This window comes from Molothrus aeneus, chromosome 26 (genome assembly GCF_037042795.1).
Source record: "Molothrus aeneus isolate 106 chromosome 26, BPBGC_Maene_1.0, whole genome shotgun sequence".
Classification (NCBI taxonomy): Eukaryota; Metazoa; Chordata; class Aves; order Passeriformes; family Icteridae; genus Molothrus; species Molothrus aeneus.
Genome location: NC_089671.1, coordinates 3,611,907 through 3,624,734, shown reverse-complemented (window position 1 = coordinate 3,624,734; position 12,828 = coordinate 3,611,907). Strand labels below are relative to the sequence as shown.

At 37.7% G+C, this 12,828-nt stretch overlaps 1 protein-coding gene across 1 annotated transcript in view; it reads left to right on the top strand.

Annotated features, from left to right (window-relative positions):
* Positions 1–12,828, top strand: part of HELZ (helicase with zinc finger) — an 87,751-nt gene that overhangs the window by 45,653 nt on the left and 29,270 nt on the right. Inside the window, exons 14-18 of the mRNA XM_066565864.1 lie at positions 1,730–1,909; positions 2,389–2,493; positions 9,019–9,197; positions 10,752–10,870; positions 12,270–12,415. Of these exons, the coding sequence (XP_066421961.1) occupies positions 1,730–1,909; positions 2,389–2,493; positions 9,019–9,197; positions 10,752–10,870; positions 12,270–12,415 (729 nt within the window). The remainder of the gene's footprint in view (positions 1–1,729; positions 1,910–2,388; positions 2,494–9,018; positions 9,198–10,751; positions 10,871–12,269; positions 12,416–12,828) is intronic.

Sequence of the window (12,828 nt, the reverse complement as noted above, 5' to 3'; positions counted from 1 at the left end):
GGCTGATGCAGTGGAAATAGTTTGTCTGGAAGAGGAAGCTTAGGGAGGAGTAATGTGAGGCTGTGTGGCTCAGGGAGTATGGTCAGTATTCTTGCTCTTGGTAAAAGAGGCAAGAGCTTTCTGTGCTGGGAGAGCAGGGAAATGAGAGGGATGTGGAACTGATCGTCTGCACAGCCTGGGAGGAGTCCTGTGGGGTCTTGAAGGTGAGAATCAGGAGTGTGATTGTGATGCAGGAGAAGTCAGGAGATAGCCCAGGCATTGAAAGGACAGTGATCACTGAGACAGTGAGTATTGGATGACAAAAAACACTGAAAAAATTGTAGTTTGTCTCTGGAACTGTAAGAACAGATTCAGTACAAGGGTGGGATCAGTGTGCTGGGTGGGATGATCACTGTGTGCATCAGAGCTTTGACAGCACTGAGAGGAAGAAGGGAATAGGTTCTGTTTAGAGTTACATTACAAAGCTGATGGAGGTCAGTGACAATCTGTTCACTGACTTAATTAGCATCTGAGTGAATCTTACAAGGAAATAGTGTTTAAGAATAGTTTGGAAGTAAGCAGTGATTTCAATAAAAAGTAGACAAGTCAAGTAGGATAGAATTTCTATCTTCTATGTACATATAGTTGCATGTTGGTATAATGTTTTATATTTTTTGTATACATAAATAAAATATGTAATGATTATAGTTCGGTTCAAATCAGTTCCATCTGGTGGCTTGATTTGTCCTTCTTTAAGAATCAAGCTAACTCCAAACTGTCTTTCCTGTTTTTCCTCTATGTCTGTTTTATGTCCCTGTTCCTTTCCTGTTTCTTAGTCTCTTGCCAGCTTGTTGTTCATAGGCATCTTTAAAGTTAAAATTCAGTCAATTCCCTCTTGATCTTGCTCCCTGTTGCTAACTACTTCTGAGCAGAAACTTTCCCAGTCTGTAAGAAGTGTGGTGCTTGTAACCAAAGCAGATCACATTACTGAAGTATGGCCATATGTGCAGCAGTGACAGGTGTTTTTTACTATGCATGTCTGCTTTTAAATCTGTCTGTGGGAATATTAAAAACTCTGTCTAGAAATCTTTAACTTCTTATGCTCATTGGAATTTTCTGAAAGCATCTTCCTCCCAGTGCTGGCATCACTGGCTGCTTGCAACAAAAATCCTTTTTATAGACTGCTTTCCCATTAGAGGTATGTGCTCTGATGATCTTAAAAAAAAAGTAAAGAGAAGTCTGTCGTTGATTGGTAGCCAGTAGTTTTTAAATTTGATTTTAGATAACTTCTGTCAAGCCCTGGGGTTGTGTAACTGGTTACTTTTAGAGTTAACAGTGTAAATGCTGCAGGGAAGAAACATAACTAATGGAACTATTATTTGCATGATAACAGTAGAAAAATCATTGTAGGTTTACCTGCTTTTGTTACCAGGGAATGGTGCAGTGTCCTTCTTCTAAAATGTGTGCTCTGCAGGTTAACTGATGTTAGGTGGGATGATGTAAATTGAGAATAGGTTGAAGCCCCACTCCACAACTGATTTATTGCAAATAGCAAATTTTTATGATTGCACATGTGATCGTTTTGCTAGATCTGTTGATTTGTTTCACGTGCCTCAGCACCACAATCCACACAGCAGCTCTGTAAAAGCTCTTCCATTTCTTTAACGCTTTTGAAATCATCCCTGGTTTAATTCCTGCCTGGCAGTGGATGCTGGGAGCTGTGTGTAACCTCAGTGGGCTCTTTGCACAGGCAATGGGATGAGCAGTTGGACCCTCGGCTGAACGCGAAGCAGAAAGAGGCTGTTCTGGCTATCACCACCCCCCTCTCCATCCAGCTGCCTCCTGTTCTTATCATCGGTCCCTATGGGACAGGAAAAACCTTCACTCTGGCTCAGGCAGTCAAGCACATCCTCCAGCAGCAGGACACCAGGTGAGAGGGGGCACTGAGCACACAAGATGGGATTTTTTTGGCTAAAATTCAAGTCAAAGGTAGAAATACAGAATTTCCACCCAGCTTAGAAACCGACAAACCCAAGCAATCCTTCATTGTTTGGGATGATAAAGTAATTTTATAATCTTGGCCTGTGTTTGCCATTTAGAACAAAACTAATTAAAGTGGAAGTTATGTAGAATAGCTGTGATTTGCTCAGCATGGGAAGTTTTGCAGCATGGTAGATAACAAAAGCTAGGCTTTAAAATCAAGTCTAGATTAATAATTAAAAAATGATTCTTGAAAACCTGTTTGATAACTGAAGGGTTTGAGCTGAGGGCTGAATCATGGGAAGTACAGTAGGTCCATGAAGAGGAATGTGCAGGAAGATGGCCACTGTTTCCTTTCTTTTGTATTCTACTGCTTTGAATTGTTTTCTGTTTCTTCATTGCTTTTTTATTTGCATCCATTTATTCCAGCAGGATTCTCATTTGCACCCATTCTAATAGTGCTGCTGATCTCTACATAAAGGATTATTTACATCCATATGTAGAAGCAGGCAATCCCCAGGCAAGACCTCTCAGGTATTTTTTTAAGGCTTATTATATATCTGTGAAATACTATTCTTAAGAAAAGGTGTCTATAAAAAAAGGTTAAAGAACTTCTAAAAATAAAAGCACATTGGCATTACCAGCAGTGCATTTAAAAACAGCCTAAAAGGAATATGAAATACTGTAACATAATTTTTGGTCATTTGTTAAATAAAAATAAAGACATCCTTTTTTAAGCTTTTATTATTCTGTTGATAAATGTGTCTTTCCTAATGAGCAAACTTTTGATACACTCCTCTAAAAGCTATTATGATAAAATAAAATGGATTTTAGTTGTGTTTTAATTTTTGAAAAATTTGACTCGCAATTACAAGGCTAATTTGGAAATGGGCTCCCCACCTGACTTCTTGGAGAAACATTTTGGTGTCATAGGAGAAATGTGTGAAAGTAGTTTGGCCTCTTCTGATAAATCAGCGTGAAGTGATTATTTATATATTGAAATGTACTTACTTAATGTGTATTGGGGAAATTGGTTGAGGAACAAAAAAAAGAAGCAGAATCTCAAGAGCAAGGAGGGCTTACATGGAAATAGTTAAGGAGGATTTATTTATGGGCATAAATCTGCCCCTGGGAACGTTTTGCCCAGTAATCACAATGTATACTTTATACTGCTAACTTGGTATATATGTATTTTAAATTATGGGCATCATTTCTAAATGCCAGTGGGTGAGTTTATAATATTACTAAGAAAAGGACTCTGTGTTTACTTGCTAGCTATTAAAAGCCATCCTGGACATATATTTTATGCAATGGCAGTAAAGCCAATGAAGTTATGTGAAAAAGCTACATTTGCAACAGGTGTAAATTCTCTTAGGTCTGTTGGCTTTGGTTGCCATGTGACATTTTACAGACACTGAGGGTCTGGCCAAGGGAAGGAAGGCAGTGTTGTTTTTTAAAAGATGTCTTTGATCTGGTTGTGTTTTAACACAGATTGTCTTAAGGTGATTTGTAAAGCACCTTGGGATGAAAAACTTCATGGAGTCTTAATTTTCTGAAGGGAAAAAATATGTGTAATAGACCCTTTTGGGAATATTGAAGTGTGATTTAACAGTGTTTTTTAACAGTGCAAGGAGTTAAATACAGTTTTATTGTTGCCACGTCGTTGCTGCCTTGTTTTCAACTGTGTAGTCCAGTCTCAGAATTATGAAAAACATAAAAAGTGGTATTTTTCTTATGGTTAAAATTTATTTGGATATTTGCTAAGAGAATCACAGAACGTAACTTAAAAGTCGCTGAATGTTTGAATTCAAATTTCATTGTTGTAGTATTTATTATAAACAGAAAGTGCTGCTATAGTCTGATGCTGTTCAAATAGTCAGGACACCTCTATTAAAAATTGAAGTTTAAGAAAATGGAGGCACCTCTGGAGTTGTGTATATATGTTAATGGATCCACAAGTATGTATGGTTCAAATAAAAAATCTGACAGATAATGTTGTTTGAGCACAAAGTGCATTAACCTGCTCTGGCAGGAGTTAAAGGTCAATTTTTCTGAATCTGAACTGGAGGTGTGTGAGACTCCCAGTTCAAAATTATTTATGGATGTACCTCCATTATTGACTGTTGTAAAGGTGTATTTTCAATTTAAAATCATTACTGTTAGATTAAACAGGGGGATCTGAGCCTCTGCAGTATTTAAAAGGAAACATCAAGTGGAGTGGAAGCAGTGAATTATTCAAGGTAGATGTGCTGCTTGCAGAGTTCATTGTGTTTCTGAATAACTGAACACTGCTGTAGATTTTATCCCTTATTTGCTCTACAAGTGATGAGTTGGCTTAGTGGGGAGCAACACAATATTTTATAATATTTATGTTGTTTTTAAAGAAGGAAAGCTAAATTATTTAACATTTTGTACTGAAAACCTTGTAGATCTTTCCGTGGGTAAGATGTACATTAAATAAATTATCCTGTCAGTGATGTGACATAAAAGTTTGAAAAGTAGAGTTTGTGGAGCTTTTTGTTTAAATATCAAGTTATAAATTTGTATTATCTCTTAATAAAATAGCTTCCTATGCCCTTTGGAAAATACAGAGAGAACAGTGAGAATTTATGTTAAATCTAAATTCTGCACCTAAATGAAATACCAGCAAAGCCTGAAGGCCAAATTCTCATAGTCCTGATGCCCATAAACAAATTATTACCCAGAAAAAAACCTGTACCCCTGGGTTTGATTAGATGAGTCAACTGTGTTAGGGGCACACTCCAAATCTGCCTTTTACTGGAGAAGCTTGACACTGAAACAATTTCATATACTCACATAAATGAATGCAGAAATGTTTCTGAAGGAATGAAACCAAACCCAAGCTACAGCTGGGAGGAGAGAGCCTGGGTTAAGGGCTTCTGTTTGATGGTGAGCCACCTGATTTTTAGTGTGCAGGAGCAGCCAGGCACCTTTAGATGGTGAGTCAGAGCTGTAAGAGGGAGTAATTGGCTCCTGATTTGTATTTTCTTTCACTCCCTGGATATGCCTGTCTCCATCAGCTGCTGGAACCTTCTGGAGGTGGCTGCTGAGGCAGGAGAATTCAGATTATCACCCTCTCCTAAAGACTCCAGCAAGCAGATAGCAGCAATTCCTCTGTATTTTGCTGGGCAGTGGTTGAGCTATTATTATAATATGAATTCACTGTTATTTTACTTGCATATTTCAGGTTCAGTTGTTTCCATACACTAAGGGAATACTAAGGGAAAAGGAAAGAGGTTGATCCAGCCTTTATCTGGATATTGAGTATTTTTATTTATTCCTAAGCATGGTCTTGCTTAGGAATAAATAAAACTAGTATCTTCAGTTCAGCAGTGTCAAAAAATAAGTTAGTTCTGTTAAAAATATCTCACTGAAACCCCTTTAGCTCATTTTTTTGCTACTTTGATCATAACATTCATGTGTAAATTCTGCATATATCCTGGAACCAGGTAGCTTTAGTATGTGGCTGCTAGCTAAGAATTATCCAGGTTATAAAAAATAATCCATAGGAGACAGAGTTGAAGTAGAAAAGAAAGCAAACAGCAACCCAGACCAAGAACCCCCAGCAGGTTTTAAAATTCCATTGCCCCCTTTTCCAAATGAGTTCTTGTACTGAAAATGGAATTAATTCATCTTACCAAACGTTAGTTTGGAAAATAAATTACTCTTCTGCCAATGACTTTTTTGTTGAAACTCTATCTTAAAGGAAAAAGGGATTAAAAAAAGAGAACTTTCAAGTTGTAGGACAGGTTTTTCACATTTTCTGCATCTCAAGGAACATATTTGTTTGTGAGAATGAGCCTCTCTCTGGAGATGGATCTAAAGAAATGGAAGAGGGAAATCACAGGTGCTTTTAAAGTTTCCTTTAGGCTTCTTGGGACTTGTTTGATTTATATTTTTTAGTGGTCTCTTAACAGAGACATGAAATTACCCTGCTAGATTGCTTTCCCTCTGAGTTTTTGTGCTCTTTTTGCTTGAGGGATTTCAGGTGAGAAGTACCAGCACCAAAGCTGAGGAGGTGGGATGTGTCCCAGAAAGGTTTATTGGAGTGCAGAGTCCTGGCCTTTCTGTTCTGGACTGAGAGGAGTCAAGTTCAGAACAGGGAAAAGAAATTTGGAAAACTGAAGTTGAGTCCCCACTGTTGTAAGGAGTCACCAGAAGAAGTCACTGTTGTAGGACAGGAGTGCAAATTAAACTTTTTAGCCTTCCTCAGAGGTTCTGACTCCAGACTCCCCCTTTATTACATTTTAGAAGTGTATTTTAAGTGGCTTAGAAGCAATCCCAGCCTGGAACTACTTGATTTGACTAACACTTAGTTGAAATAGTTGGGGGAAATTTCTTTTGTGCTGCCATGGCAGGGAAGATGCTGGAAGCACAGGCAGGTCAGCTGCCAGCTCCTTGCATTGCTCATTGGCTGGAGATGCACAGAAATTGAGGCTTCTGTTGTAGATACCCAGATGCCCCACTTAGAAATAAATTTCCAAAGGAAATGCAGATTCCTTGCATGTTAACCAAGCATTAAATACAGTGGATATATTCAGTGCCTTTGCAGAAGATTGAGTCCCTATCTATAATCTGGGATTTCCATTTTGAGGCAATGCTCCATGTATGTGCCAGTAATTTCACTGCCTGTGGTTTGGGTAAACCTTACCCTGCAAGGTTTTCATTTCTCCAGAATTAAAGCCTTGATATGAGGCACATGATGGGAGTAAATCTCTCTTGTAAGCTGTGGTTGGGTTTGGGTTCTGTGCAAAGAACAAATTGGTACAAAGTGGATGCAGCCTTTTCCCAAATAATAATAAAATGTGTTGTGGGTACTATGGGTGTTTTGATTAGTAACTCCCTGACTCTGCTGGAGTTGACTCTGCTCATGCAGGGTTAAGACTAAACATTTTTGAAGTTTAGTCTTTTGTTAATCAGGAGTTAAGGCCATGTTGCAGGGTGAAATGTTATGATTTGTGTTAAGCTGGTAAACCCCATTTTTGTAATTGGTTCTTCCAACTTTGAGAAAAAAAAACCTCACCTAATAATGAAATTATGGGTGATTTTATTAGCCCAAGTTGCACCTGAGAAAGAAAGTCCTTGTTCAGTGAATCTTAACTTCTCTCATGACATTTTCGAAGTAGTCACATCTGTCAGGTGTTTTTATGCCAGTGGTGAATAATAGCTCTGGGATACCTATTTGATCTCACATCAAAATAAAAGAAATTAATGGGTAAGCAGCAATGCAGTTTGAAATGCTGTCAGCCAATCTGTGAGTCACCCACAGTTGAATTTTTGTAATAAAAGACAGTGCATGGTATAATAATGTCTAATAACCATAATATTTTGCATTTCAATAGCACCTTTCATCCAAGAATCTCAAAGTGCTTTACAAACATAAACTCCCAATAAACTCAGTAATGCTCACAGTACTCCTGTGAGATGATGGGTAAGTATAACCTCAGTTAAGGTTGGGAAAGTGAAGCACACAAAAGCTGAGGATAAAACAGCTGGGATAAGTGGAGCAGGGGTTATCTTGCTCCCTTGTTGTAGCTGTTAGGCCATGACTTGGTGCAATAACAGTTTATCAAATAAAGCTCATCCCTTTGATAGCTGAGAAGAAATAAATATGAGGGGTAACATTAGAAGCCTCTTGTTCTGAGAATGACTCAGGGGTGTGGGGGTTGTTCCTGCTCTGAACCCAGATTTACCTGGAGTTACCTTTGGTCTCCAGTGCAGATTTGCCTTGGTTGTGTTGTCAAATCAAAAGTCCTTCAGGGTACTGAGGTGCCTTTGAGTTTAATTTTGTCCAAAATGGGCAATGTATCTTCACAAACCAGATCTATTCTAGTGCTGGTACTCGTTTCTCTCACATCACATGGAGCTCAGCTGTAATTTTCAGACGTGGGTGGACATGTGATATCCAGAGTCCAGCCAGTGCAATCATGCTCTGCAATTAGCTGCATAATTACACATTTCCAAACACTTTATTAATGATTTGGGATTTGAACTATGGGTGCAGGAGAAATAAAATAATGAATAGATAAACTGAACAGCATTAAATCCTATATTTAGAACTGAAATTATTTTAATTAATTTCATCTTTGGAAATTAAATTTAAGCTTTAATTTCTGTACAATAATTTCTTGTAGTTTAAAGGTTCTACTTCAGATTTATAGTTCTTGATAGAGATTATGGTGGTGAGGAACACCTGATGGAGGTGTCACAAGGCACCGTTATCCAGCTCCTTGCAGGATGTGTTCACCCTGTGGAGTTACCTGTACCCTGTGTTCTGGGGCACAGCCTTTGTGTCTTCTGTGTTTCTCTTCCATGTAGCCAAAGTGGCTGTAACAGGTCATCCCTTCCTGAGAAAAATTCATCACTGATGCCATGGGATGGTGCTTCAAATGACCTGATGTGTCGTGGAAGGGTGTCTGAAATCCAGTCAATGTCCTTATATTTTAGACTCCAGCCAAACTTTTGGCACTGTTTTCCCATTCTTTAATCCAGAGTATCACAGTTATGGCCCTGTATGATATAAAGATGAATCCACCTCATGTTTGGTTTGTAGAATTCAGACAACACATGGGATGGGTGGGAGGAACAGCAGGATTTGAATGTATTTCATGTATCAGCTGCAGTGGCTAAGATGGGCAGACCACTGTCAGTTCCATACTCTGGGCTATAGTGCTATAGTTCCATTTCAGGTCAGCAAATATTTATTAAAAATGAGTTTATTGTAAGTTTAAAATTAAATAGGCGTTGATGTGAGGATCACAGGACATAAATATTTGAAGAATTTACAGATGTCTATATGTTAAATAAAACCTGCTAACTGTTCATATAAAACCTGCTAACTGTTCATATATGTAAAACTGCACTGCAATTATAGAAAGCGAATCCAAAACATTTTAGCACGTAATTCTGCATAGTTGTGCCATTTTGCTTCTTGAAGATGATACTTATTTTTCAGAAAACAGAATATTTGTTTGAAATATTTGAAATATTAGGCAGTGTTCAAAGCTGATGGAAGATAAACCCCTTTTTCTTTCCTAGGGTATATTTCCGAAATCGCTGGGTAAAGACTGTTCACCCAGTTGTGCATCAGTACTGTTTGATTTCAAGCACACATTCCACCTTTCAGATGCCACAGAAAGAAGACATTCTTAAGCAACGAGTAGTAGTTGTTACTTTAAACACATCACAGTATCTATGTCAGCTGGATCTTGAACCAGGTAAGATAATTTCCAGACAGGAAGAGTCCATTCTTAAGAAATATCTCCCTCTTGCCACTGTTGGTTCCTTACCCAATTCTTGGAACTGTTAACAAATAAAGTAAACAATGATAATCTTAAAATGCTTGTTTGTTTTTTAATGAATAAATGTTTATTACAAAGCTGTAAACTGCTGGCATTCTAATTAACCTTTTGCTTGTTTTTTTTTTTTTTTTCCTTCTTAAAAAAAATTAAATAAAGAAGCAGTACTATCTATGATTTGGTGTTTCTGACATCCAAGAGGGAAAATTCTGTTTGAGATTCTGACTTTGAATATTATGCTCATTAAGGTCATTACTCAGTGGAGCATGTAAGCATAAATAACAGAGAGCTTTTCCCCCTTGTTTTGTGAATTGTTTAGCTTTGCAAGCAACTCCCACACATACAAACCCTGTCTTTGTTAACATGATACATTTAGGGTTGTTTTCTAAACTGAAAGATAATAGACTGATTTTTTGGGGCAGAGGTTGCTTAAGGTTTATTATTTTCCTGATCTCCAAATTAAATCCATCTGCTTTTTGGAGAATATGGAATTTCTTTACAAGAGTTGTTAGGATTAGTTTTTTATGGCTACATTTAAGCATTTGTTGCAACAGAGAAAGCTAATATGGAATTTATGGTAAATATTTTTGGATCTTTAGATAGAAATAGCTGCTTTGTTTGGCAGCAGGCTGTGTACAGTCATGCCATAGCAATGTCTGTGCAGCTGTATGAAATTCATATTTTCCAAAGAAAATTGCTGCATTTTTATATATGTAATCTGAATTGGATGGTGCACCAAGTCCTCTAATGCTTTGTTTTAAACCTTAATATATCACAGACATCAGTGTATGAAACCACTTCTGTACCTATCCTGAGTTTAGATTTCATAAAGTACAAGTCTACAGTGGCCAAGTTTCTTTTCAAGCACATTTCTCCAGTGCATAGATTCCCACCAAACTTTTGGTCCAATATTATCACAAGATTGAATTTAAATTTTCCTTCAACTTCTGTTCCTTTTTTCCTCCCCCAACATTCCTTTAAGCCCATAACCAGCAAAATGCTCAGGTATGTGTGCAATTTTAATGGGAAATTTATATAAAATAATTACTAGGACTCAAGTACATGAGGAATTCCTTGTCGCTGTCCAAAGCTCTTCAAGTCTCATGGTGGCAAAATAACTTTCAGATTTGAGAAACTTCTTGAGGGATGGTCTGCCAAGAGATATTTCCTCTTGGGGTAAGGAGGGTTCAGATAAAACATGTGTTTAATTTTGTGTGTATCACAGAAAGAGGCAGACCTGGGGGCTCCTGCTAACGTCCCTGGCCACCAGGTGACCACTGTTGGTCCTTTGATGGGTGTGAAAATTGTGTGGCTTTCAGTAGCTGCTAGAAATTAATTTGTGTAAGCCATACTTTTTTAAATTCTAGTTTTGGTTACTATCAGAATACAGAATGTTAAGTTCAAGTTCTTGTTTTCAATATTCATTTTATCAAATTTCAAGTTTCATTTATTTGTGATATCTGTGTTTTACAGGGTTTTTTACTCACATTCTGTTAGATGAAGCTGCTCAAGCTATGGAGTGTGAAACGATTATGCCTCTAGCATTAGCTAATAAAAACACAAGAATTGTCTTGGCTGGAGACCATATGCAGGTAAGAGCTGTGCAATTGTTGAGTATGAAGTGCATATGTATAATATTTGTATTTATCTATTTAAGTCATTTATGTGCACCAAATCATATAATAGATGGGGAAGCCAAGGAGAATTCCAGGGATGTTATTTAAGATATGAGGATATTTATTACAGTCAGAAGTTTATGACTGGTATTCCCTGCTGATTTTCAAAAGAATTCAAGAATATGGAGAATTAGGATTGAGAGAACTTTTAAGTTTTTATTAGAAGCATCTAATCTGGTGAAGATTTGAACAAGTGAGAAATAGGAAACTGAAATTAGCCAGTGCTTTTATGTTGCTGCAAAGTGCCTGGGAGCTGCTTGGTTTGGAGAGTTTCAAACACTGATTCTGCCTGTCATTTTTCAGCCTGTAGGCATGAGAAAGCATGCTTGGAAAAGTCAGCTTTACTTGCTTTATTGATTTAGGCCAGATTTATTTGTTTTTATAGATTTGCCTTTAATTCTCCTTGCATTTCACAGTAACAGTAGGGTGGATGTGTGCTTTGGTACAGTAACAAACTCAGAGTGGTGTTGCCACCTATAATTTATTACTGCTGGATAATTTCAATGATATTAATAATGCCAAGTAGTGGGGTAGTGCTTTTTAAATACTACTCTCAAAATGCTTTTCAAGAGCTTAGAATTCTTACTTCAGGCTTGATCTCATCAGCCCAGCTGTGTGGATGAATTCCTCCCAGGGCCTGTGTGTCTCAGGCTGCTCTGTAGATCAGGGTCTTACAGAAGATCCTTTATCAGGTGTCCAGTATTTAAATTACAAAAACTAATAGGTAGCTGAATCATATGAATTCAGAATGACAAAATAGATTGGCTTAATTTCTACACTTGGAAGTTGTATTTTAAGAATCTAATTTTCATCTTCTTTGGTTCTATTTTTCCTGCTGTAGTAGATGTTGGTTTTATTGTTAAACAAGCCCAGTAGGAGTTTAGTATAACAGTAAATAGGTCACTGGGTTTTTGTTTTTTCAACAACATTTCTATTTAAGTTTTTAAATGGTACTAAAATTTCTTTGTTTTCTGATTTGTACTATTGTTGGTAATAACTGAATTGTAGAAGTGGTTGTCAGAATAATGGTGTAATGTCATTCTAACAGTTGGGAGTGTTAAACTTAAATAGAAGGGTTCTTTGCATACTTATTGAGTATTTTATTGTTCCTTTAAGACCATGCTGGTCTTTTGTTACTTTTCTGGGAGGCAGGAGCATTTCTTTGGAATAACCATGGTCTGTGTCTTCCAGCGATGAACGTCCAGTGAAAGGGAGCTTTCACTTTTGGGTTGATGCAAATACATATGTTGGGAGCATGAAATTCCGAGTCCACCCATTTAGTTACATTTTCTTTGTGTGTGTGTGTCTATTACAGCTCAGTCCTTTTGTCTACAGTGAATTTGCCAGGGAGAGAAACCTCCACGTTTCCTTGCTCGACCGGCTCTACGAGCACTACCCTGCCGAGTTCCCGTGCAGGATCCTGCTCTGTGAGAACTATCGCTCCCATGAAGCAATCATCAAGTAGGTGTGAACTTTTTCACTCTATCACCTGCTTCTCCTGACTGCTGCCAGTGAACAAAAGAGCCAAGCACAGCTGAAGTGTTTCTGGCATGAAATCTTACTTGTTTCAAAGTTAATTAGTAATTCTGTGTGGTCGTTTGGACTCCTTAGAGCAGCTGCCAGGGCTGTGGGACAGAGCCCTCATTCAGGTTGGGCTTGCATACTAAACCAAAGAAGAGCCAACTTTCCCTTTTTAGCCACCCAGCAGTTTATTATATAGGCTCTGTGCTCCTTTGAACCATTTCAGAATTTTAGATGTACTGGGGATGATTATCTTGGAATGGTAAGCTGTGGGCAATGTAAGGAACATATGGATATCCAACTGTGAATGGAAAAAATAGGTCAAATTTTGAGCATGTTCCTTTACTGTTGAC